The 18,453-nt window shown below is 48.4% G+C and overlaps 1 protein-coding gene across 2 annotated transcripts; it reads right to left on the bottom strand.

Moving 5' to 3' along the window:
- Positions 1-35: 35 nt before the first annotated feature.
- Positions 36-18,427, bottom strand: SCARB2 (scavenger receptor class B member 2). 2 transcript variants are annotated; one of them, XM_048304806.1, is made up of 13 exons: positions 18,241-18,427; positions 13,261-13,418; positions 9,448-9,595; positions 8,128-8,316; positions 7,340-7,431; positions 6,976-7,095; positions 5,973-6,151; positions 5,678-5,796; positions 3,969-4,042; positions 3,119-3,170; positions 2,328-2,486; positions 2,124-2,194; positions 36-981 (listed from the first exon to the last, which is right to left on the bottom strand). In XM_048304806.1, the coding sequence occupies exons 1-12, from the start codon at positions 18,355-18,357 to the stop codon at positions 2,165-2,167; spliced, it is 1,437 nt and encodes a 478-aa protein (XP_048160763.1). In that variant the 5' UTR covers positions 18,358-18,427; the 3' UTR covers positions 36-981; positions 2,124-2,164. The 2 variants fall into 2 exon arrangements, with proteins under 2 accessions (XP_048160763.1, XP_048160762.1); XM_048304805.1 differs by lacking the exon at positions 2,124-2,194.
- Between the last annotated feature and the right edge of the window lie 26 nt (positions 18,428-18,453).

Genomic DNA, 18,453 nt, shown 5'->3' with positions numbered 1-18,453 from the left:
TTAAGAACGTATTTCACTATCTATGGAAACATTCCTCGATGAGAATATTCTTTTAATCGGGGAGGGGGGGAAACCTTTGTGACTTTTAACACAAGTTTCTGTTTCACAAGTAAAAAAACTGTCAGGAGTTCTCAGGACCCTGTCCATAACACGGAGGGGTACTCTCATCCCAAACATGCCAAGTCTGCATTCCCACCAAACCCCCACAACAACACCCACCAGCTTTGTCCCCTCCACCCCAAGAACAGCGCTGAGCTGCGGTGCCTGAAGCTGCAGAACAAACCCCACACCTGAAGGAGAAAAGCCTGGCTAACGAGCAGAGTGGGAACAGTTAGGTGGTTTGCATGGAAAAGCACTTCCAGCCGCTGGCTCGGTTGCACTGGAGCTACAGACGCTGCGCAAAGCTCCGCTCTGGGCTGGATTAGTTGTACATGTGCTGTGACAGGAGCAGGGACATGAATAACAAACACTCGGTGCACACCGCAGTAAGGACACGCAGCACGTTACAGACAGGACACCACCCGGCCTACAGCCAATCTGTCCCTGTCCCAGGGCCCTCCAGGAGCCTGCTGTATTCCCAGAACGCCGTCCACATTGCCAAGGCCGCTTGCAAACACCACCTGCGCGGCTCCTGTAGGGAATCAGGCCGGCTTGTGGTCGCCCATCCAGTGGTTCTGATCCTCTGTGGCTGCCAGCGCAGGTACAAACAGAGGGCAAGGCTGAGAAAAGCAGGATCTGGAGCAGTTTTAAAACGGAGTTTTAAAGTTGTAATGTAGCTGGCGAGAAAAAAGTCTCCTCCCTGGCTGACAGTGCAGAGTCTCTTCCACCTCTGTCCCACAAAAAGTCACGCTGGACACAACCGTGCCTCCACAGGGGACAGCTGGTGTTAGGTCAGCTCTAATGGTTTATTCTCCAAGCTCACAGGGTAAAGAAAATCTACTAAGACGTCCTGATGAGTGGGGACCTCTCCTCTTCAGTGCTCTGGAAGAACAAAACCACAGCAAGTTAAAGTGGCCGTGAGAGAGAGACCTTCCACCACGGGAAGCCGGGCTGCCCACACTCCAAGCAGGGAAGGGAAAAGCTCCTACTTCTAAGGAGAATTCCCTCTAAGAGAGCCAGGGCTGCACTAAGAAAGCACCAGAGGGTGGGTGGCAGCTTGGGCAGGGACCTGCTGTAGCACCTGACACAGGAGGGAAGGCCTGAACCACCCAGGGATCACCAGAAGAGCTGTACACTGCTGGATTACCTCTGTTTGCAGGAAAAGCAACAAAAGCAAAGTCGGAAAAGCATGGAATGCAGGTGTCCCTTTGTCACTCTGACCCCTGTAGAGTGTTCCAGCACATCCAAGAGAGCTAGTGTGAAGCTGTGCATGTAGGGTGGGGCAGGAACTTCTGGGTCAGGCCTTGGGCAGTGGGACAGATTGACATCCTGGCTGAGCTGCTGATAACAGGGACGGGATGGGACAGGGAGGGGAAGGGAAAGGGGAAGGGGGAGGGGGAGGAGAAGGGGGAGAGGAAGGGGAAAGGAACCAGTCTGTCCTACATAGGACCCTGAAGTACATGGGGATGGGAGGCAGTGGGACCCACTGATCCAGAGGGGTCCCCCAGGCACGGAGGGAAGTTGTAAGACAGCATTTAGGGAACATCAAACACATGAGACCACAGTAAGCCCACAGCAACTATGAGGAGAAAACAGCCTCCTAGAGAACCCAGGCTATTCCTCTAGCCAAAGGCTCCACGCTTGGTGTCATCTGAACCCTTTTATGGTGAAAGGTTGGCGTCAGCTTTCGCCCTGACAAGCACCTTTATGCCAGCGTGTCATGTGGGACAGAACTTCTCATAAACAGATTTACAAGCTGCCTTGTAAATAAAGAATACTGGAGAACAGTTTCTGCTGCTGCTGTCTGTGCAATTCATCTGTTCTTTGGCCACAAATTTGCATTCTGATTCTGGAAAATAATCCACTGCCACAACGCAGTTCTGCTGAGAACACTGACACCAACTAAATCTGTTCTCAAATATGGTGGAGCTTTTGCATCTTATCCTTCAGGGTCCTCTAGACAGGCTGATTTATTTCACTACTGTTGGCAAGGGAATTGGGCACGGAGACAGGACCTGCCTTACCAGGCTTCTCAGATTAACTCCGCTCCTTTGCTTTGGCGCGTTTATTCTGAGTCTATTAAAACTTCCCCTCCCTAGAAAGGTCATTTCCAACAAAAACAAAATAAAAACACGTGCAGAAAGACACCAAATGGTAAAATTAACCACAAGAAAAATCAAATGCAGGCGGATGTACAGCAAGCCAAGTCAAATCTGAGTGCTGCTTACCTCTTCACTTATCCCCCGGGACCTGCACACCAGCACAATGAAAACAATCCCAAAAACTATCCCCAGAGCCATGATCACAAAGGGGATCCCAGTCACAACACTGGCTTCTAGCAGGACATGCCTGAGTTTGCTGGCAGATGCTTCATCAATCAGAACACTCTGGAGCAGAGAGAGATGAAGGGGGGGGAAAAAAAAGGTTTATTTATTTCTGTGCTTTCTAGAAGATCACTTTTGTGAAGGGCAGGGAAACAACACTCCCGCAACTCTCAACCACTGCTTCATTGCCTCCTGGCATACTTCCCCCCTAAAAATTCTTCCAGGGGCCAGAAGGATCACCTAGTCTGTATTTCAAAGGAAAACAGGGATTTTTAACTTTTGGTTTAGGAATGGACTAATACAAGCCTGGAAAAACAGTGTATGTCATCAAAACTAGTCCCCCCTGCATCCAATTAATTCAATGATCCAACTACAGCACAGGAATATTGACAGCAGATGACTCAAAAAAAAGGTGTGATCTTCTGAAGTCCTGCCTCTGTCTGAGCAGCCCTTTTCCTCATGGCCAACTCCTTTGAGTTTAAAAGGAATGTCTAACTTAAGAGTGTTTGGCCGGGCTGAACTTAACCCTACAACAAGCAGCAGAAGGGTGTCAGTTAAGGAACAGCAACAGCTTCCTGTCTGTCACTGTACAAAACAACAAGAAAATCAGCATTTTGTTTTCTGGCTACCTCAGAGGGTATTTTTACAAGCATTAACATGCCACAGTGCTGGAAAGACATAACAAAACCGTTTACCTCATTTATATACATCACTGGGAAAATCAGCGTTCGGATGTTGCCTGTTTCACTGCGTGGAAAAAAAAGCAATAACAAAAAATTATGGGTTTGGAAATTTTCAACCTGAGGGTTCTGAAGACAGATTATACAACAACAATGAACAAGGAAAGTGTCCCTAAAAAACCCCTGGGCTGTTCATTTTTGCTGTGGATTTTCACCTCCCTGCTGGAGTAGGACAATCTCCATCTCCAGGATGGATAAATTCTGGTTTGGGAGCAGGGCATATTTTGGGACTTGGTGGGCACTGAAAGACAGGGATCCATCTGGGGCTCATTCGTTACTGAGTGACAGATTTGTGCCAGGCAGCAGGAATTGAGCTAAGCTAATGTGGAAGGTTACTCCTATTTGTAAAACACAGAACTACTGTCCAAGCAACACAGGCACAGCAGCAAAAATCCCCCAACATTTGGCACATGTGGAATCCCAGCTCAGGCAGCAGCTGTGTTACTGTGACGGCTCCTGGGCACTGGGAAACAAGCCTGAAGGAACATCACTGGCTCTCCCAAGGGGACTGGGCAGATAAAATACTTCTATTTTAGTTATTACAGCCAAGCTGTGCCAATAAACAAACATCAGCCCTGCAGCTGAGCAGGAGGAGTAGCTACCATACAGCATTCTTTACTCAGCAGGTGGAACTGGAGAGTCTGATTGAGAGGAGAGGATACTGCCCCTTCAAACTGAGATTGGATTGGACTTCTCTCTCACACTTCCTCTCTCCAACCCATATTCTATCCGAACACTGCAGAAAAATTCATTCTGAGTATCAGCTGAGATCTGAAACGCCCACCCGGCAGCAGAGAACACTCACAAAAATTCAGGTAATTTTCGGACGTGAACGTTGACCTGCATCCGCTTGGCTGCCCGCAGGACGAGCCCCGTCAGCTGGGGATTAAAGGAGATAAAGGAATAAAGTGTCAAAAAAACAAGTCAATGTGGCTGTAGTTGAGGTAGACATAAAAGCCACACTAGTCATAACCCATGGTCGAGAAAGGTAGAAAGATTTTGTGTTTTCTCTACTGCTATCCTTATACCTCTTCACAGTGGCTGTGGCCTAATTTAAGATTGGCTGCTTAGCAAACAGTGCCAAGGCTGTCTAACAAACAGTGACCATTCAGGCAGTAAACAACCAGCTATACAAGCAAAGGTATCGTTGCTGCATGTTATCCACAAGCTCTTCCTTGTACACTCTCAATGTCCCATAACAAGAACATCCTCCCCTTGTACCCAGAACATCTTCTCTCACTTATTATTTTCTTGGCCTTCTCTGTGGGTTTTACTACAGCTGCAGAATTTCACTGTAATATCCTCACGGGTAAATTCTGACTGGTTTCAGGTCTGACTCTGTGAGATTGTCAGTCCAGCTGTCAGTCTCCTCAGGTCCCCCCTTTTGTTTTTGTATTACAAAGACCGCGTTTATTGACTTTTGTAGGGCCTTTTGCATAAAAGACAATAAACACAGCACCATGAGCAGGATGCAAAAAATAACCAACAGGATCAGGCATCTGATTTTAAGCAGATTTTTGATCTATCCTGCAATTTCCCAGTTGCCAAACAAACTATTGAGCCAATCAGATTCTGATTCTTCATGCAATTTTGACAAGTTTGTTTGTAATTCCTTAATGTGGGCATGAATGGATTTTGAATGATCAGACAAATTCATACAAGACACTCTATCAAAATCCTCACATCCATGTCCATGTGCTAGCAACAAAAAAATCAACAGCAGCTCTACTTTGCAGTGTAGTGTCCCTTACTGAACCAACACCTGTTAATAATCCGGCTAAAGCAAGCGAAGTGGCATTAGCCTGCCAAGCTAACCAACATCCTAACTTGTTTAACAGTCTCAGTGCTTTAGCAGCTGCTATTTGTGGAGAAAGGAAGGAGACATCTCATCATGTCAATCTCATCACGTAAAAGTGAAAGAATGAGAACTGTGAGAAAGCAGGAAGAACCTGGTACACACCACACAGCAGGATCTGCACTGGACCTTAGGAGAGGAGCTGTGGAATTTCCTCCTGCTTTAGCTGCACATAACAGCCCAATGAGTCACAGCACTGTTTCTGTAAACCAGGCAGCTCGTGATTGTGCTCCTTCCCTCGACCCACATTTATATGTGGGGGTGTAGACATCACTGCTGTACTGGTTTTAGCTGGGAGAGAATTAATTTTCTCCACAGCAGCTGGTATGAGGCTGTGTTTTGGAACTGTGATGAAAACAGCGTGGGTAACACAGGGATGTTCCAGTGATTGCTGAGCAGTGCTTGCACAGCCTCCAGGCCCTTTCTGTTTCTCACACTGCCCTGCCAGTGAGTGGGTGGGGTGTGTGGGAAACTGGGAGGGGACAGGGACAGGACAGCTGACCCAAAGGGATCTCCCACTCCATCCAGCATCGTGGAACTAGTACAGATTGCCTGAGGTCAATGGGACTACGCCAGTACACACCATCCAAGGAGGTGACCTAAACCCACGTGCTTGGATCCATTCACCTACAGAACCCTTGAAAAAAGGCTGCACTTACAGGATTGATGTCCAGAAATGTCTCATGGTATTCTTTTCTGGGATGCATGCCCTCTATGTCTTCTATAAACTTTGGATCTGCCTGGTAAAAATGTGGAGCTGACAGAAATATTGGAGCACCTGGAATGCAAAAGCACCAAGTCACCACCTAAAAAAAGGCCGAGCAGGATTCAGGGAAGCCTTTGAGGACCTCACAGCTCTGAGCCGTTTACAGAGAAGGGAAGGGCCCCTTGTGGAGCCACAAACCCCCAGTGTCTCTGGGACAAGCCCCTCACGGCCCTGCAGCTCGGCCGTACCCTGCTTGCAGACGCTGACGTTGAGCACGCCGGTGCCGGGGCAGTTCCCGGCGGGCACGCAGAAGCCGGCGTTGGCGGGGTTCACCGAGGTGTTGGCAAACACCATGGAGGAGGGCACGAAGCGGAACGTGGGCACCCCGGCCACGGCTCCCGAGCTGTCGTACACCAGGAACAGGGACCTGCAGGGAAGCAGAGCCAGGTGTGTCAGGCTGCAGCACACACCGGGGCCAGCTGCACGTGTCTCCCTGCTGATGCCTGTGTGTCGGCCCCGGTTTGCATTCCCAACACCTTCTGTATGGAATTTAATAGGCTCTGATCAGCAAACACACATCTCATCATCCTGCTGCTGCACAAAACAGACGGTCCCCATATCACTATTGCATGTTGTGTAAGTGCTGGTACCTCTGCTGAGAGGGACCAGGAAAGGAACATGGTTGTGGAAGACAGAGCAATCTGGCACGTCCTGAATTTCGCCTAACACCCATCTGTATTGATTTAAATAATTTCAGATTGGTTTTCTTCTCCACACACCGGGAAATCAGCAAGAGGGGAGACAAGGCGTTAGGTAAGGAAGGAAACACCAAGATTTTCTTGGTACATTTCAGACAGTATCATGTAAAGTCATGAATCTCTGAAGAGGGCAACCTGGGTTCTCTAAAAAAGCACAGCACAGAGGAAGACTTTGGAGGCAAGAAGCTTAAGGAAAGTTCATATAAATCCTTCAGTTCCCCTCATTACTAGCCTTGCAGTGCAGTCTGTCCTTCTGGTTTTCTTCCAGATTTTTCCCTCACAAATCTTCATTTTGAAATAACACATCCTTAACTTGCTGCAGACTGGGAGGTTTTTTTTCTGTAACTCATCCTTCCCACCACGAATGAATGCAGGACACTGCTACTGTTAAATGAAATCACAGGAGGAGAACCACCAGCCTAATGTGACAGCTCAAGAGGAATGCACATAAATGCTCTGCTTTAAAGTCTGAGCAACACTGTCCTCTCCTTACCTGCAGAAATCAGAAGAAAAGATGTAGATGCTCTCATCTTTGTTGATCAGCGGGTGAAAGGATGTCCCATCTGTGCCATTGATCATGTTACATGTCTCTGTTGTCCACCAGCTCAAGGACCTGAACAAAGGGAAACAAAGAGAGCAAGGGCTAAAAGATCTCCAAGCAGCAGTCAGGCAATGCCAGCTCCCGGCCTAAGCAAATGGGAATCAGACCTGTACAGTGCTGATTCCTCTTGCCTCAGCTCTGCTAACAGGAAAAGGGGTTGAAATGGGTTTAAACTGCACCTACATTCTCTTTAAACAGGCACCAGGCAAGCAAGGGGCAGATTCTGACAGAGGCAACAGTCGCCTGAAAAACTTACTCTTTTCCTTTCCACTCCACAATCCTGGAGAAGTTCAGGTAGCTCGTTTCCCCACTCAGGAAAACATATTCTCCATCATCAGTTCCGTTCATCTGCAAACAGATACAGTTTTCAGTGGCTCCACTCATTCTGTAGCACCTGGCAATGGCACTGCAATGGGGTGGAGTTGAAGTTGTCACTACTCCAAATCCACCCCAGGAGTGATGGACTGCCCCCGAGATCTGTGCAGTTCATTGAACTCCACCTTGTACAGGAACGAGGTGGAAGTGACCAGGCAAGAGCCTTACACCTCCCAACTGCAGGAAATACAACTCCACACGAGCCTTTTCTCCCTTTGAGAGCTGCCCCTGAATAAAGAGCCCTCAGGAAGAAAATAATCCCACAGAAATAACCTCAGCACTGCAGACATCTCCAAGAAGCAAGGATTCCCCACAGCCCAAAATGACCAGAAACACTGTGGAAGCCAGGAATGGCTGCAGCACAGAAATAACATCCAATTTCAGTCAAATACTAAGGAAATCAGGGCGTTTTTCTAACAGTTTGCAGAAGTGGCCCCACAAAGCCCATGTTATTCAAGCAAACACCCAAAATAGTGGAGGGGGTTGTCCTTGGAAAGCTTATCCATACCTCCCATCCAGTGCCTAGATGCAGGCAAACTGAAGAGGGAGCACGCCTTTGCTATCCCTACCTCCTGGCTCAGTCCAGGCACACCCCTCTCACAGCCCACACCCCGCAGCAGTGCCATCATTCCCCAGGGAAAGCACCAGCAGGCGTGGCCACCCAGTTACCTTGTTGAAGAGCCCGAAGACAGGGTCGATCTCGGGATGCAGCACGTGGATGGTGGAGAGCAGCCTGTCCTTGTAGCCCCACAGCAGCTCATGGACGCTGCGGACCGTGAACAGGGACTCCTGGTACAGAAGCAGCAGCACCTCTGTGGCAAACTGCAGAGGGGTCGACCTGGTCCACTCCATGGCAGTCTGCCAGGGCATTGCAATGAGGGAGCGATGGTCAGATTTCATGGGGAATAAATGATCAGCTGCATCCACACACAGACACTTTGCACCACACACACACACATTCATTTCCCCAAGATGCAAACTGTAATGACGTTTATTTCCTTTCTAGCTGACAAGTGGGTTTACAGCATGAATTTAAAGAGGTCATAACAAAAGAAGGGCATTTCTTTGGGCTAACCAACCTGTAGTTCTTCTCATACTGCCTGTTACAGTACATCACAGCCAAAAATCTGAAGGAGAGATAATCCTTACCACCACGAGATGCCTGGGAGGAATTGAAAATACAGTGTCTGCATTGTCTGCAACTTTCAGGAAGCTGAGTCCTATCTACTGCTATATACAGGGCATTTCTGTACTCATTCATAAAATCAGGCATTTTTGGAAACGCTGGGGAAAAAGCTGAAATGGATGTACCCTGCAATTAAAATTAAACCAGGATGGAGAGTAAAGGCTGACTCACACTCCCTGTGCTGGAGTACAGCCTGACTGCCTCTGGAAGCTGTGACACCTTTGGATCTGCTTCTTCTTGTGCTATCTGCCTGTGATCACCACAACGAGACTCTCTTTCACCTAGCACAGTCTGGGGGTGCATTTCTAACTTTAATTCTACTCTGAGAGGCCCTTTTCATTCAGCTCCATCTGCAATTGCTCTGCTGTAGTTTCTTTCCGGTTTGAGAAGCAGACTTGGAGGCAGCTTCTCCAATTTTGACAAAATAACCCCAAGCACCCCTAACTTCTTCACGCAGAAGCCAGAGTTCCTCCTAGGCATTTGACATCAATAATTCCCTGGTTTCACGGACTCTTGGAAGCTCAGCAAGCCTGATTTCTCCTCATCCCTGTAGAGTGTGTGATCTCTTAGCACCAGAGGAAGGCACTAACACTGCAGAGGTGTGAGGAGAGGGAGGAACAAAACAAAACCCCCACAACAGTGAAGCCCCAAACTGAGACCAGCATCTGCCCAGGACACGAGCTGCCTCTCTCATTCTTCCATCACATTTATCTACTATAAAGGGGGAGTCAGGATGAAGCAACATGCTACTCATGCTGAAGTGTGTCAAGATGAATTCCAAGCAGGAATGAAAGAGAACTCACCACTGCAGGAATATTTACTGTCCTGATCAGGTCCACTTCAGGGTCTCCCACTGACTTCTGAGGTTCAAATATGTAAGTCTTTGGGTTTAGAGCAGACACTTTGGTTCCATTGTCCAAAAACTGGATGTGCACTCTTGGCCTGTATTCCCTGAAAGACAAGAGTTTGTTCTCTAATCAAGTTAAACTGAGTACACACAGCATTAACTGCAATTAACTTACGGCTGTTCTACTGCTTAAAGCACATAAAGGGTGAGATTTTCAGTTCTTTCGAAGTTGATTCCCTCACTGACACAAACTCCCCACTGTGTCAGTGTGAGCTGAGTCAGACCTCATGGGGCCTTTCCAAAAATGCCACCCCACGTGTTAATTGCACTTCATAATTTTGCCTCGTCTTTAAAAACCTCCAAGGAAGGACAACCATTTCAGACAGCTCAGAAGGATTTAGAGCCACCATATATGAGACTGCCCTTGAAGCCCTTGAAAATGAAACCTTTGCCTCTGCTGCAGGCAAAATTCACCCCCAGAAAGATGCAGGCTGCGTGTCTCTCACTGACCTAAGAACCCACCAGAATCCTTCTGCTGGCTACAGAGCACTCGGCACTGGGGCCTACATGTAACATGACCACAGAACAAGCCTCATTTTAGTTCTCCTCCTTTACTTCTCGAGCAGGAATCCTGGGCACGACAGAAATTCAACTGAATTTTTGCTGTTCACTACCCATGGCCTGGGAGGTTGCTGCTGTTCCTGTCTAAGCACTCAGACAGCAGGATAAAACTCAGGATTGCTGACAAACCAGTCCAATTGGCAAGCAACATCAAATGCTACCTGCTGGCCCGACGAGAAAGTCAGATCTTAATTACCCTGACACACATGCAAGGAGAGCACTACTCAATTTTCATTACCACTAGCACTTTACAAACCAGGCTTATGCAGTTGTGCAGAAGAGGCTGACATACACGTGTCTCCAGCAAAGCCCAAAAGGGAAACGGCAGGCGGGCTGCTCACCACCTGGCCCACACATGAGGTGAAATTCTCCCTATTTCCTCAGCCTGCAGTTACTCAGAAGGCTGCTGACTTTGACATTTGCCTGGGCAAATTTCAAGTCACAAGACGTGAGGGAGAATCTTTCTGCCAGATGTTGTACCCTGATGTCCTGCATTCAGTTCAGATTGAGATTCTGTCCTGGCTGCCCTGGATCCATCAGTGCAGCTTCACACGACAGGCTGCATTACGCTGGTTCAGCTTTCAAATCTACAGCAAACTGGAAAGGCCTGTGAAACTACTGTTATTAGAAACCAGCCACTTCCCATCTTCCTTACCCAAAAGTGTCTCTACCGCTCCCCGGCATCCCTGCCACCCAGGAACATTTTGGTCTGACAACACTTCCAGCTTGACTTGCCAAGGGCCTCTTGGACAGCAATCTATTTTATACCCCAGGGCTGGAACTGAGGGGATGGAAATGGACAGCTGTGAAATGCCTTCCTAAAATAGACCAGGAGTAACCTGAGATACCTCTCCAGCTCTGCAGAGGAAAATAATACTCCCTGATGAGGGATACGAGTAGGAGGCTCTAGGATGTTAGAGTTAAAAAGCTGTAAATGCGTGCAAGACCAGACAATATTCCAGTGTTCTTTGGGAGTCAGCAGGCTTGGGCAGATAAGCAGCTTGCACTTTGTAATTACTTACTTTACATGCTGCCAGTTCAACTTCCAGGATTTAAAAACAACATGGTTTTGGTACAGAATCTGCCTCGAGTGCTTTACAATGTATGCTGGTGAAAATTCTGAGCTGCAGGAAGAGACTCTCTTGAGCCCTCCCACCTCCTCCCTGTCAGTGACTGGATTTTTTTCCTCTGCTTTTCCGGCCCAGTTCACTCCCAGCCTTTCCCCAAACACGCTGTTTTATAAAAGCACAGAGCCATGCACTTCATGTGAAGGCATTTCAGATGTTCTCTCACATGCTAAAGCCAAATGAGTCTTCAATGCTTTGCTACACAGGGCCTGTGAAACCAACTGGACGTTTCTTCCCCGGCTGGAGCATGCAGTAAGGCTGGAACATCCCTTCCTGCTCCCTGTGCTCCCACAGCCTCCTCTGCTCCCCGCCCAGTGCTGACAGCCTGCTGCAGGCACAGCCAGGCAAGGCTTATGGAACCTGCTGGAAGAGAGCTCTCCACTTCCTAACTTTTCCTCCTTCCTCTATCAGACAGAGCAGAGCACAGGGGAATCCTGTCCAGACATGCCAGAATCAGGCTAAGCAAACAAGCCAGAAACAACTGGAATGTGCAGCCTCCTTCCTTCCCTCCCTGTCACCACCAAGAACACTGCAGGGAGGGCTGGCGTCGGGGACCCACCTGCAGCCAGCCTGTGGCGTGGGATGCAGGGAAAGGCTCTCTCCCAGCAAACCAGCAGCTCAGGCTGGGCCTCCCCTGGGGCAGGGACCAACCCAGCCCCATCCACCCTGCTGAGCTCCTTCATGGACAAGGTGCAGCTTCCCAAACCAGGCTACGTGTGACACCCAGGAGAGACTCGGAGCTAAGGAAAGGGAAAAGAAGAAGCTGGCAAAGAGGACTGAATACCAGCCTGTGTGGTTCCCTGCAGCTCTGCAAACCCTGGAGCTGATCCTATTTACCTTCCTGACACAGAACTGACTGAACACATTGCTGACTAATGACCAGCGTTACACCACACACACCTGAAGGAAAGCCTGGGAACTTGAGAGCTTGTGTATCTTTTCTCCAGCTCTACTGCCTCATGTAATAGCAGGGATTTTACCAAAGTACTACATGGAGTTTGCCAGGGCTAAACAGACAGAGGATTAGAATGCAGAGGAGACAGGGGAAGGGATTGTTGGCAGAAGGAGAAGCAAAGCTGAGGTGTGGGAGGAAGGAAACTGAGAGGCAAGAGATAATGCAAAAATCAAGGCTCCCACAAAGGCTCTTGCTTTCATTCCAGCATTTTTTTCAAATACTAACAGATTCTGATCATTCTGAAGCTTAGGTAAAGACAACTCCTTCTGGCACTGAGCCACTGCCTGGCCTGGATGAGCCTGTGACCACAAGTGAGGCTGACACTGAGGAATCCACCTTTTTGCCATGGTGATAGAATTCCTCATAATGCCAGAACTCCCAAGACTACAACCCTTCCTGCCACAGGCCTGCTCCTGGTTTACAGGGCTGCAGGCAGCTGAGCAGAACACAGCTCTAAAGGAAAACTCGTTTGTAAGGTGACTTTAAAAATCTCTCCATGCCACACAAGATAGCTCTAGGGGCTGGACAATATCTAATGCTGCACGTGGCCTTAGTAAATCCATCAGTAAAAATGAGAGGTCTAAAATCTAAGCAGGTTTTTCAGTGAGGGTTGGCTCAGGAAGACCCTTTTAGTACCACTGTGTTTTTCTGGCCACATTCTACCCATGTGGATTGTGCAACTCCAGCTAGGAATCAATTGCTGAGTGTGCGTGAGTCACACTTTTGTGCAACATTCCTCTCCCCAGCCTCCCAAACATCACCCAACTCACAAGACAACAGGCCAGGATGCAACAGCATCGCTGTGTTCAGCAGCTGAAGAACAGCAGCACACCACCACAGCTTTGCCCAAAATCTGACAGAAGTCGCTGCCTTCGTCTGAAACCAGTTGCAAGTGTCAGTGCTGTCTGTGTGGGCTGTGACCGTGCTCCCCTGGATAAACCTGCCCTCACACATTAGCACCTAGATTTTCTCCTAGAACGGGATCCCAAATGTTCTGGATCCCACATTTTGGCTTCCTCACACAGCACAGCTTTTGTGAAGTGTGGAACAACTGAAAGGGTCGTACCTGTAGGTGTATGGTCCTATTTCCTCTACGAGAGGAGTAGCCCCTTGGAGCACTTCCAAAGGATTTGTCACATTAAAAAAGTAGAACTGCATGTAGACTGGGGGGGGAGGGTCCTCCCAGGCCTCAAAGGTTTCCGTGCCATTCTTCAGTACTGTTCCCTGAAACAAGAGAAAGGCAGATCAGCTGCTGATGCTATGATGCTGCATGATACTGACAGGAAAGAGAGGACTTCCATGCCTTGGGAACAAGCACAGGCAGTAAGACTCAAGATCACAATTCTAGATCTACTTTACTTTGAAACAGCTCACTCAGTATCAACCAGCATAGGCACCTGCTCTCCTGACTACAGCCCAGGGGTAAAGTTGGTTGGTTTGTAGTTCCTCTTCTCCCCACAGACAATGGTGCCTGACATTTTTCAGAATGGAGACTGATCAGCTATTACTCAGCAATCCTGTCTCTTTTCCTGCACCAGTAAAAACCTCCACCTGGTGCAAGACACCACAAAACGTGCCAACGTTACAGATAAAAGTGTAACTCAACAGTGGGAGGCCAAGAGAGTCCTGGCCTTGATGATTTCTTTGCCCAAGAATGTCAGATTCCAACACAGCTGTCAGATTCTGCCTCCAAAGCAATTGGACTTAGTTTTTCAGCGGTCTGTGAGAAAAACTGTGAGTGACAAATTTCTTTCAGGTAGGCGCTCTAGGGTCTGTGCCTTTCCAAGGTCTTGGAATAGGGGAAAGATTGTTTGCCCTCTGTCTTTAACTTCTTTCCTACAGCAGTGTCAGCACAATGGTCTGTCAGTCTATTTTGTAATCAAGCTATAAATCATTCTTTTATAGCAGAAGCACTTGAGAAATGAAACACTAATTCCCTTACCTCAGTGATACCCCTTATCAGTATATACATGTTACATGGAAAGTCACAAGCACAGCTGTCACACAGAGCTCCATAATAGAGGTCTCAATCTCTCACTTTATTGCTATCCTGTTTCAGGTAAAATTCACTCCACCTATAAAGCATCCCCACTGCCAAAGTCAAGGCTTTTCATGTAGTTGTAACACTGGAACTGCTTCAGTGGTCACAAAGAGAAATCTGGCTGGCAGAGTGAATTTTCAGGAATAAACACAAAGAAAGCTCTGTCTTTAAAAACCACATCACCTGTGGGTGGAAGAAACGGAGGAGGGGAATGATTTGCAATCAAATGGGTCTCATACACACTCATTCTTTTTATTCTTCTGAGCAAACAAGTCAAATATTGTGAGTGGAAGCTCAGAATCAGGGCAGGCTGGACAGCTGCCAGCTCGTGGTGGATGTTTATGGGGTCTTATCAGCCACAGTTGCCTCAGGACTCATTCTTGGCCTTCCCTCTTAAGGAGCTGTTTTCTCTCCATGTGGACTTTAATTTTGAAGGATGAGATAAAGAGAAGGCTGTTTCAGAGAGAAACTTACTGGCAGGAGCTTGGCACGGCAGGAGTAATGCTGAGTGGCAGTGAGAGCCAGCCCAGCTGGTGGCACTTTGCACTTGCAGCCTGCTTTCCCCATAGGATTAAAACCCATGTATTCCGTGCACAGCTCAAAAATTAATGTGTTTCAGACATGCTTGAGGAGTTTGGAGCATTTCTCTGGAACTACCAACACCTCATATGCACAATTTCCTACGCAGCCAGATGCTCTTGATCCAGTTTTCTTATGATGTATGCCAAGGAGACCCATTCCCTGGTCATACTCATTCCACATCTATTTCTTGGATCTGCATGCCACAATGTGGATCTCCCACAGAAATTAAGTGCCTATTTATAGCTCTGTACAGTGACAGCAAACCCAGATTCACAAACTTCTGAGCTGGATTCAGAGAGACTCCCAAAAACTGTCAAATAATGAAATATGGTAAGCTCTTTTCTTGTGATTTTCACCAAATGTTACCAGGGATATTTCAGTCTATCACATGATATTACAGTGATATCAGTGCTTCTCCTTTCCACGTGGAGCCCACGCTCACTTCCAGTGTTCCAAAGCATCCTTCCTGCTGACTGTATTTATCAGCCAGCCCTGAACTCACAGCGCTCTCATTTGCTGCTGTTTCCTTGCCTTGACTGTGCTTTACACACAGGAAATAAAAAGGGAGCTTTCCCTCCCAAATATAACTGTTAGTGGCAGTGATGGTGGGAGTGGGAAATGGTACTGAACATTTTTGAAACCTACATAGAAAATTTAATTCTTTTTTTTTTTTTTTTAACCTCTGGAACTCCTAAATATTATAATTCCAAGATGTACTTTTATGTGTTCATCTGTGACTGAGTTGAACCACAACTTGTTACGGTGATAGGGTAAATGTTCAGACCAGCATGAACAGACCTCTCTACTCCCACACCTTGGGAATGCCCTGACCCAAAGGAGCATCCCAATGGATCCTTCAGCTAGGCCTTCATACTAAACCCTGCTGAGAGCTCCAGTATTTGGCATTAAACAACAGCAGTAAAAAATGACAATGATGAATACATCAAAGGAGAAAACATCTTCCTTGTCCCTTTGGGCCTGAAACACACCAGCCACCTCAGCCCAACAGCTGGCTGGCGACAAGTCCAGTGGAATTTCAAAGGGTTTGAAGACGAAGTGTTTTCTAAAATTAACAGCATAAGGGATGTGGCATGAAGGAAACACCTGGGCCAAAGGACTGACTGACCTCCGAATTTGAAATGAGGAGCATAGCTCAAAGATTGGTTATATATATATTTATATAAATAAAATATTAGGTTATATTTATCAACTGCACACCTAGGGCAATAAAAATGCAAGCATCTACTCATCAAAGAGCACAAGCACTGGCAGCTGGGAAGGCCTTTCTCCTAGGGGAGATTCATCCTTGTTCATTGTAAGTCTTTTCCCATGACTCTCTGGAGTTTCAGGTGCTAGGGCCTGGTAACAAACAGGTTTTGGCCATCTGATTGGGATGGCATGTTTAGTTCACAAAAACACAATAAAATGGCAAATAAAGAATAAGTTGATGAGATTTGAATGCCTTCTGGGAAAAGTGCTGCCACTGTTCTTGTCACAACACATCTGCCCACTGATTTTCAAGGGGATGCGAAGTCTGACAGCAGGGTGGATTTCCCACTCTTCCCACACCCTCTCTGTATCCCAGATCCTGCCTTTGGCTGGAAAGGCTGCTGCACACAACCCCCTGTGAAAGCAGAGCCATCCTCAGCGGTTCACAGGTGCTGGGTTTGGAGGCACAGGTGCCTCAGCTGCTCCAAAATACAGCTTTCCACTCCAGCTGCACTTGAGACTGCAAAGGCAGCCCTTCACTGTGAGGCAGCTCCGTTTCAGGACGGCTGGAAAGCCCTCAAAGGAACAGCAACTCCTTGCAAAAGCTTGGGTCTTGCCCCATTTCAAAGGCAAATTAACATTAGTCTATTTGCACAAGGTTCTCTAAGCTACACACGGTTACACAAGAGACAGCAGCTTTCTAGACTACACACAAATGAGGGAAAGCTCATGTGGGGTAAAGAAAATGTAGAAAGAAGCCAGCTCAGCAGAGTGACTGGGAGCACCCTGCTTTGGGGCTGAAAGCTGCACTTCCCCAGTCTGGGGGTGCGTGGCTCCTAGAGAAGGCCAGCAGGGATTTGGCAGCTCTCGCGGAGAGCCGGATGCCTCACTCCCTGCAATCCAGATGTGTGCCAGCACGAGCCGGAGAGCAGCAGGCAGGAAAAGACTGAGCTCTGGAAACTTTATCCTGCATTACTGAAAGCCCTGCTGAGCGAATACCAACTTGCTCTTACATAAGGCACCGTTGTGGGGAAGGAGCAGGGAGCCAGGAGATAATACGCGTAAGGAGGATCACGCCTAATTCCCGACAGTCCTGCTCCAAACCACTGCTTCCACCCCACTGCTCTGGCAAAAACAGCACACTTGGAAGTAGAACTTCTGGGATGCAGAGGATGGCAAACTCCTTCTCAAGGAGAGCCAAGATGAGGGGCATGGAGCTGCACTTCCAAGTGCCACAACCTGCTGTAGGCTCACTCCCAACCTAAAATCGCACTTGCCAAACCCATCTGATTTGAGTTAAGACAACGCAGGTTCCAGGGTAGAAAATGCTCCCTGTCAACAGCCCAGAGGAAAGAACAGGTTAGGAGATCACAGGTTAGGTGATCTGGTCACCAGTTAGACAACAGCACTGGTCAAATCCCCTTCACTGGTTAGCATTGCTGGTTTCTCTGTCAGAATAAGAACTAAGATGATATTCCTCAGATAGACAGATAAACAACTGTTCATTTACAAAAGAATTCCAAAGGAGTTACTAACAAGTTGACCCTTCTCACTGGACCACTAGATAAATGCACAGAGCCACTCTGGGAGAGAAACAAAAGCTTAGGCAGAGCAGGAACAGTGCAGGCCTCTGCACACAGAGCAATGCCAGGATGGGTGTCCCCAAGTGTGGAACAACAGGGTGAAATGCCTCACTGCCATCACCCAGCCTGGGGAACTGAGAGATACCACGTGTTCCAGCCCACAGCACGTCTGGCTGTGCTCCAGAGGCAGCAGTAAATGGAGCAGCAGAACAAGTATGAAAGCTGCAAGCAATTTAGGACAGAGGCAGCAAAAAGAAGGGGTGCTTTAGGTGTCCACTGCTCCCCTCAGCTGATGCTGCTCTGGAGAGGGCTCCTCGCTACAGCTGCTGCCCCACAGCCAGCAAAGCTGCCTCAAGAGGACGCATTTTTACCCATCCGCACCCAATTCTTACCCAGGGACCAGGGCAGCCTGAGCTCCATTCTGAGCCCCAGCCCAGCCAGGTGGTGCTGGGCCGGGGGGGGGGGGGGGGGGGAGGTTCACAGCCCAGGGATGCTCCTGCCTACCCACCCACCCCCCCACAGCTGCTGCAAGGAGGGAGCCAGCTCCCTCCCTCCCTCCCTCCCTCGGCTATTTTCAGAGGGAATAAACCGGTAAACAAGGACCGGGACGGGAAGGCGGTAATGCTTTTACCTGCTTCACCTGCAGATCCACCACCGTCTGGAAGACGTGCGCGACCAGCAAGGAGATGCTGGCGATGAGCAGCGTCATGGCCAGGACCCCCACGGTGACGAGGCACAGCGACTTCATGGCTATGGCGGCTGCTGCTGCTGCTGCTGCTGCTGCTGCCGCCGAGCAGGGCCAGCCTCGGCTCGGCCGGGCGGGCTCCGGGGGCGGGCGCACTGC

The sequence above is a fragment of the Corvus hawaiiensis genome, chromosome 5 (assembly GCF_020740725.1).
Source record: "Corvus hawaiiensis isolate bCorHaw1 chromosome 5, bCorHaw1.pri.cur, whole genome shotgun sequence".
Taxonomy (NCBI): domain Eukaryota; kingdom Metazoa; phylum Chordata; class Aves; order Passeriformes; family Corvidae; genus Corvus; species Corvus hawaiiensis.
This window is presented reverse-complemented; position numbering and strand designations above follow the sequence as displayed.

Excerpts from the sequence above, each read along its gene's own strand:
- SCARB2 (XM_048304805.1), bottom strand. The coding sequence starts at position 18,357 with ATGAAGTCGCTGTGCCTCGTCACCGTGGGGGTCCTGGCCATGACGCTG. Across the intron at positions 13,419-18,240 it reads TGGATCTGCAGGTGAAGCAG|GGAACAGTACTGAAGAATGG; the intron begins GTAAAAGCATTA and ends CTCTTGTTTCAG. Across the intron at positions 6,152-6,975 it reads TTTTCTTCTGATTTCTGCAG|GTCCCTGTTCCTGGTGTACG; the intron begins GTAAGGAGAGGA and ends GCTTCCCTGCAG.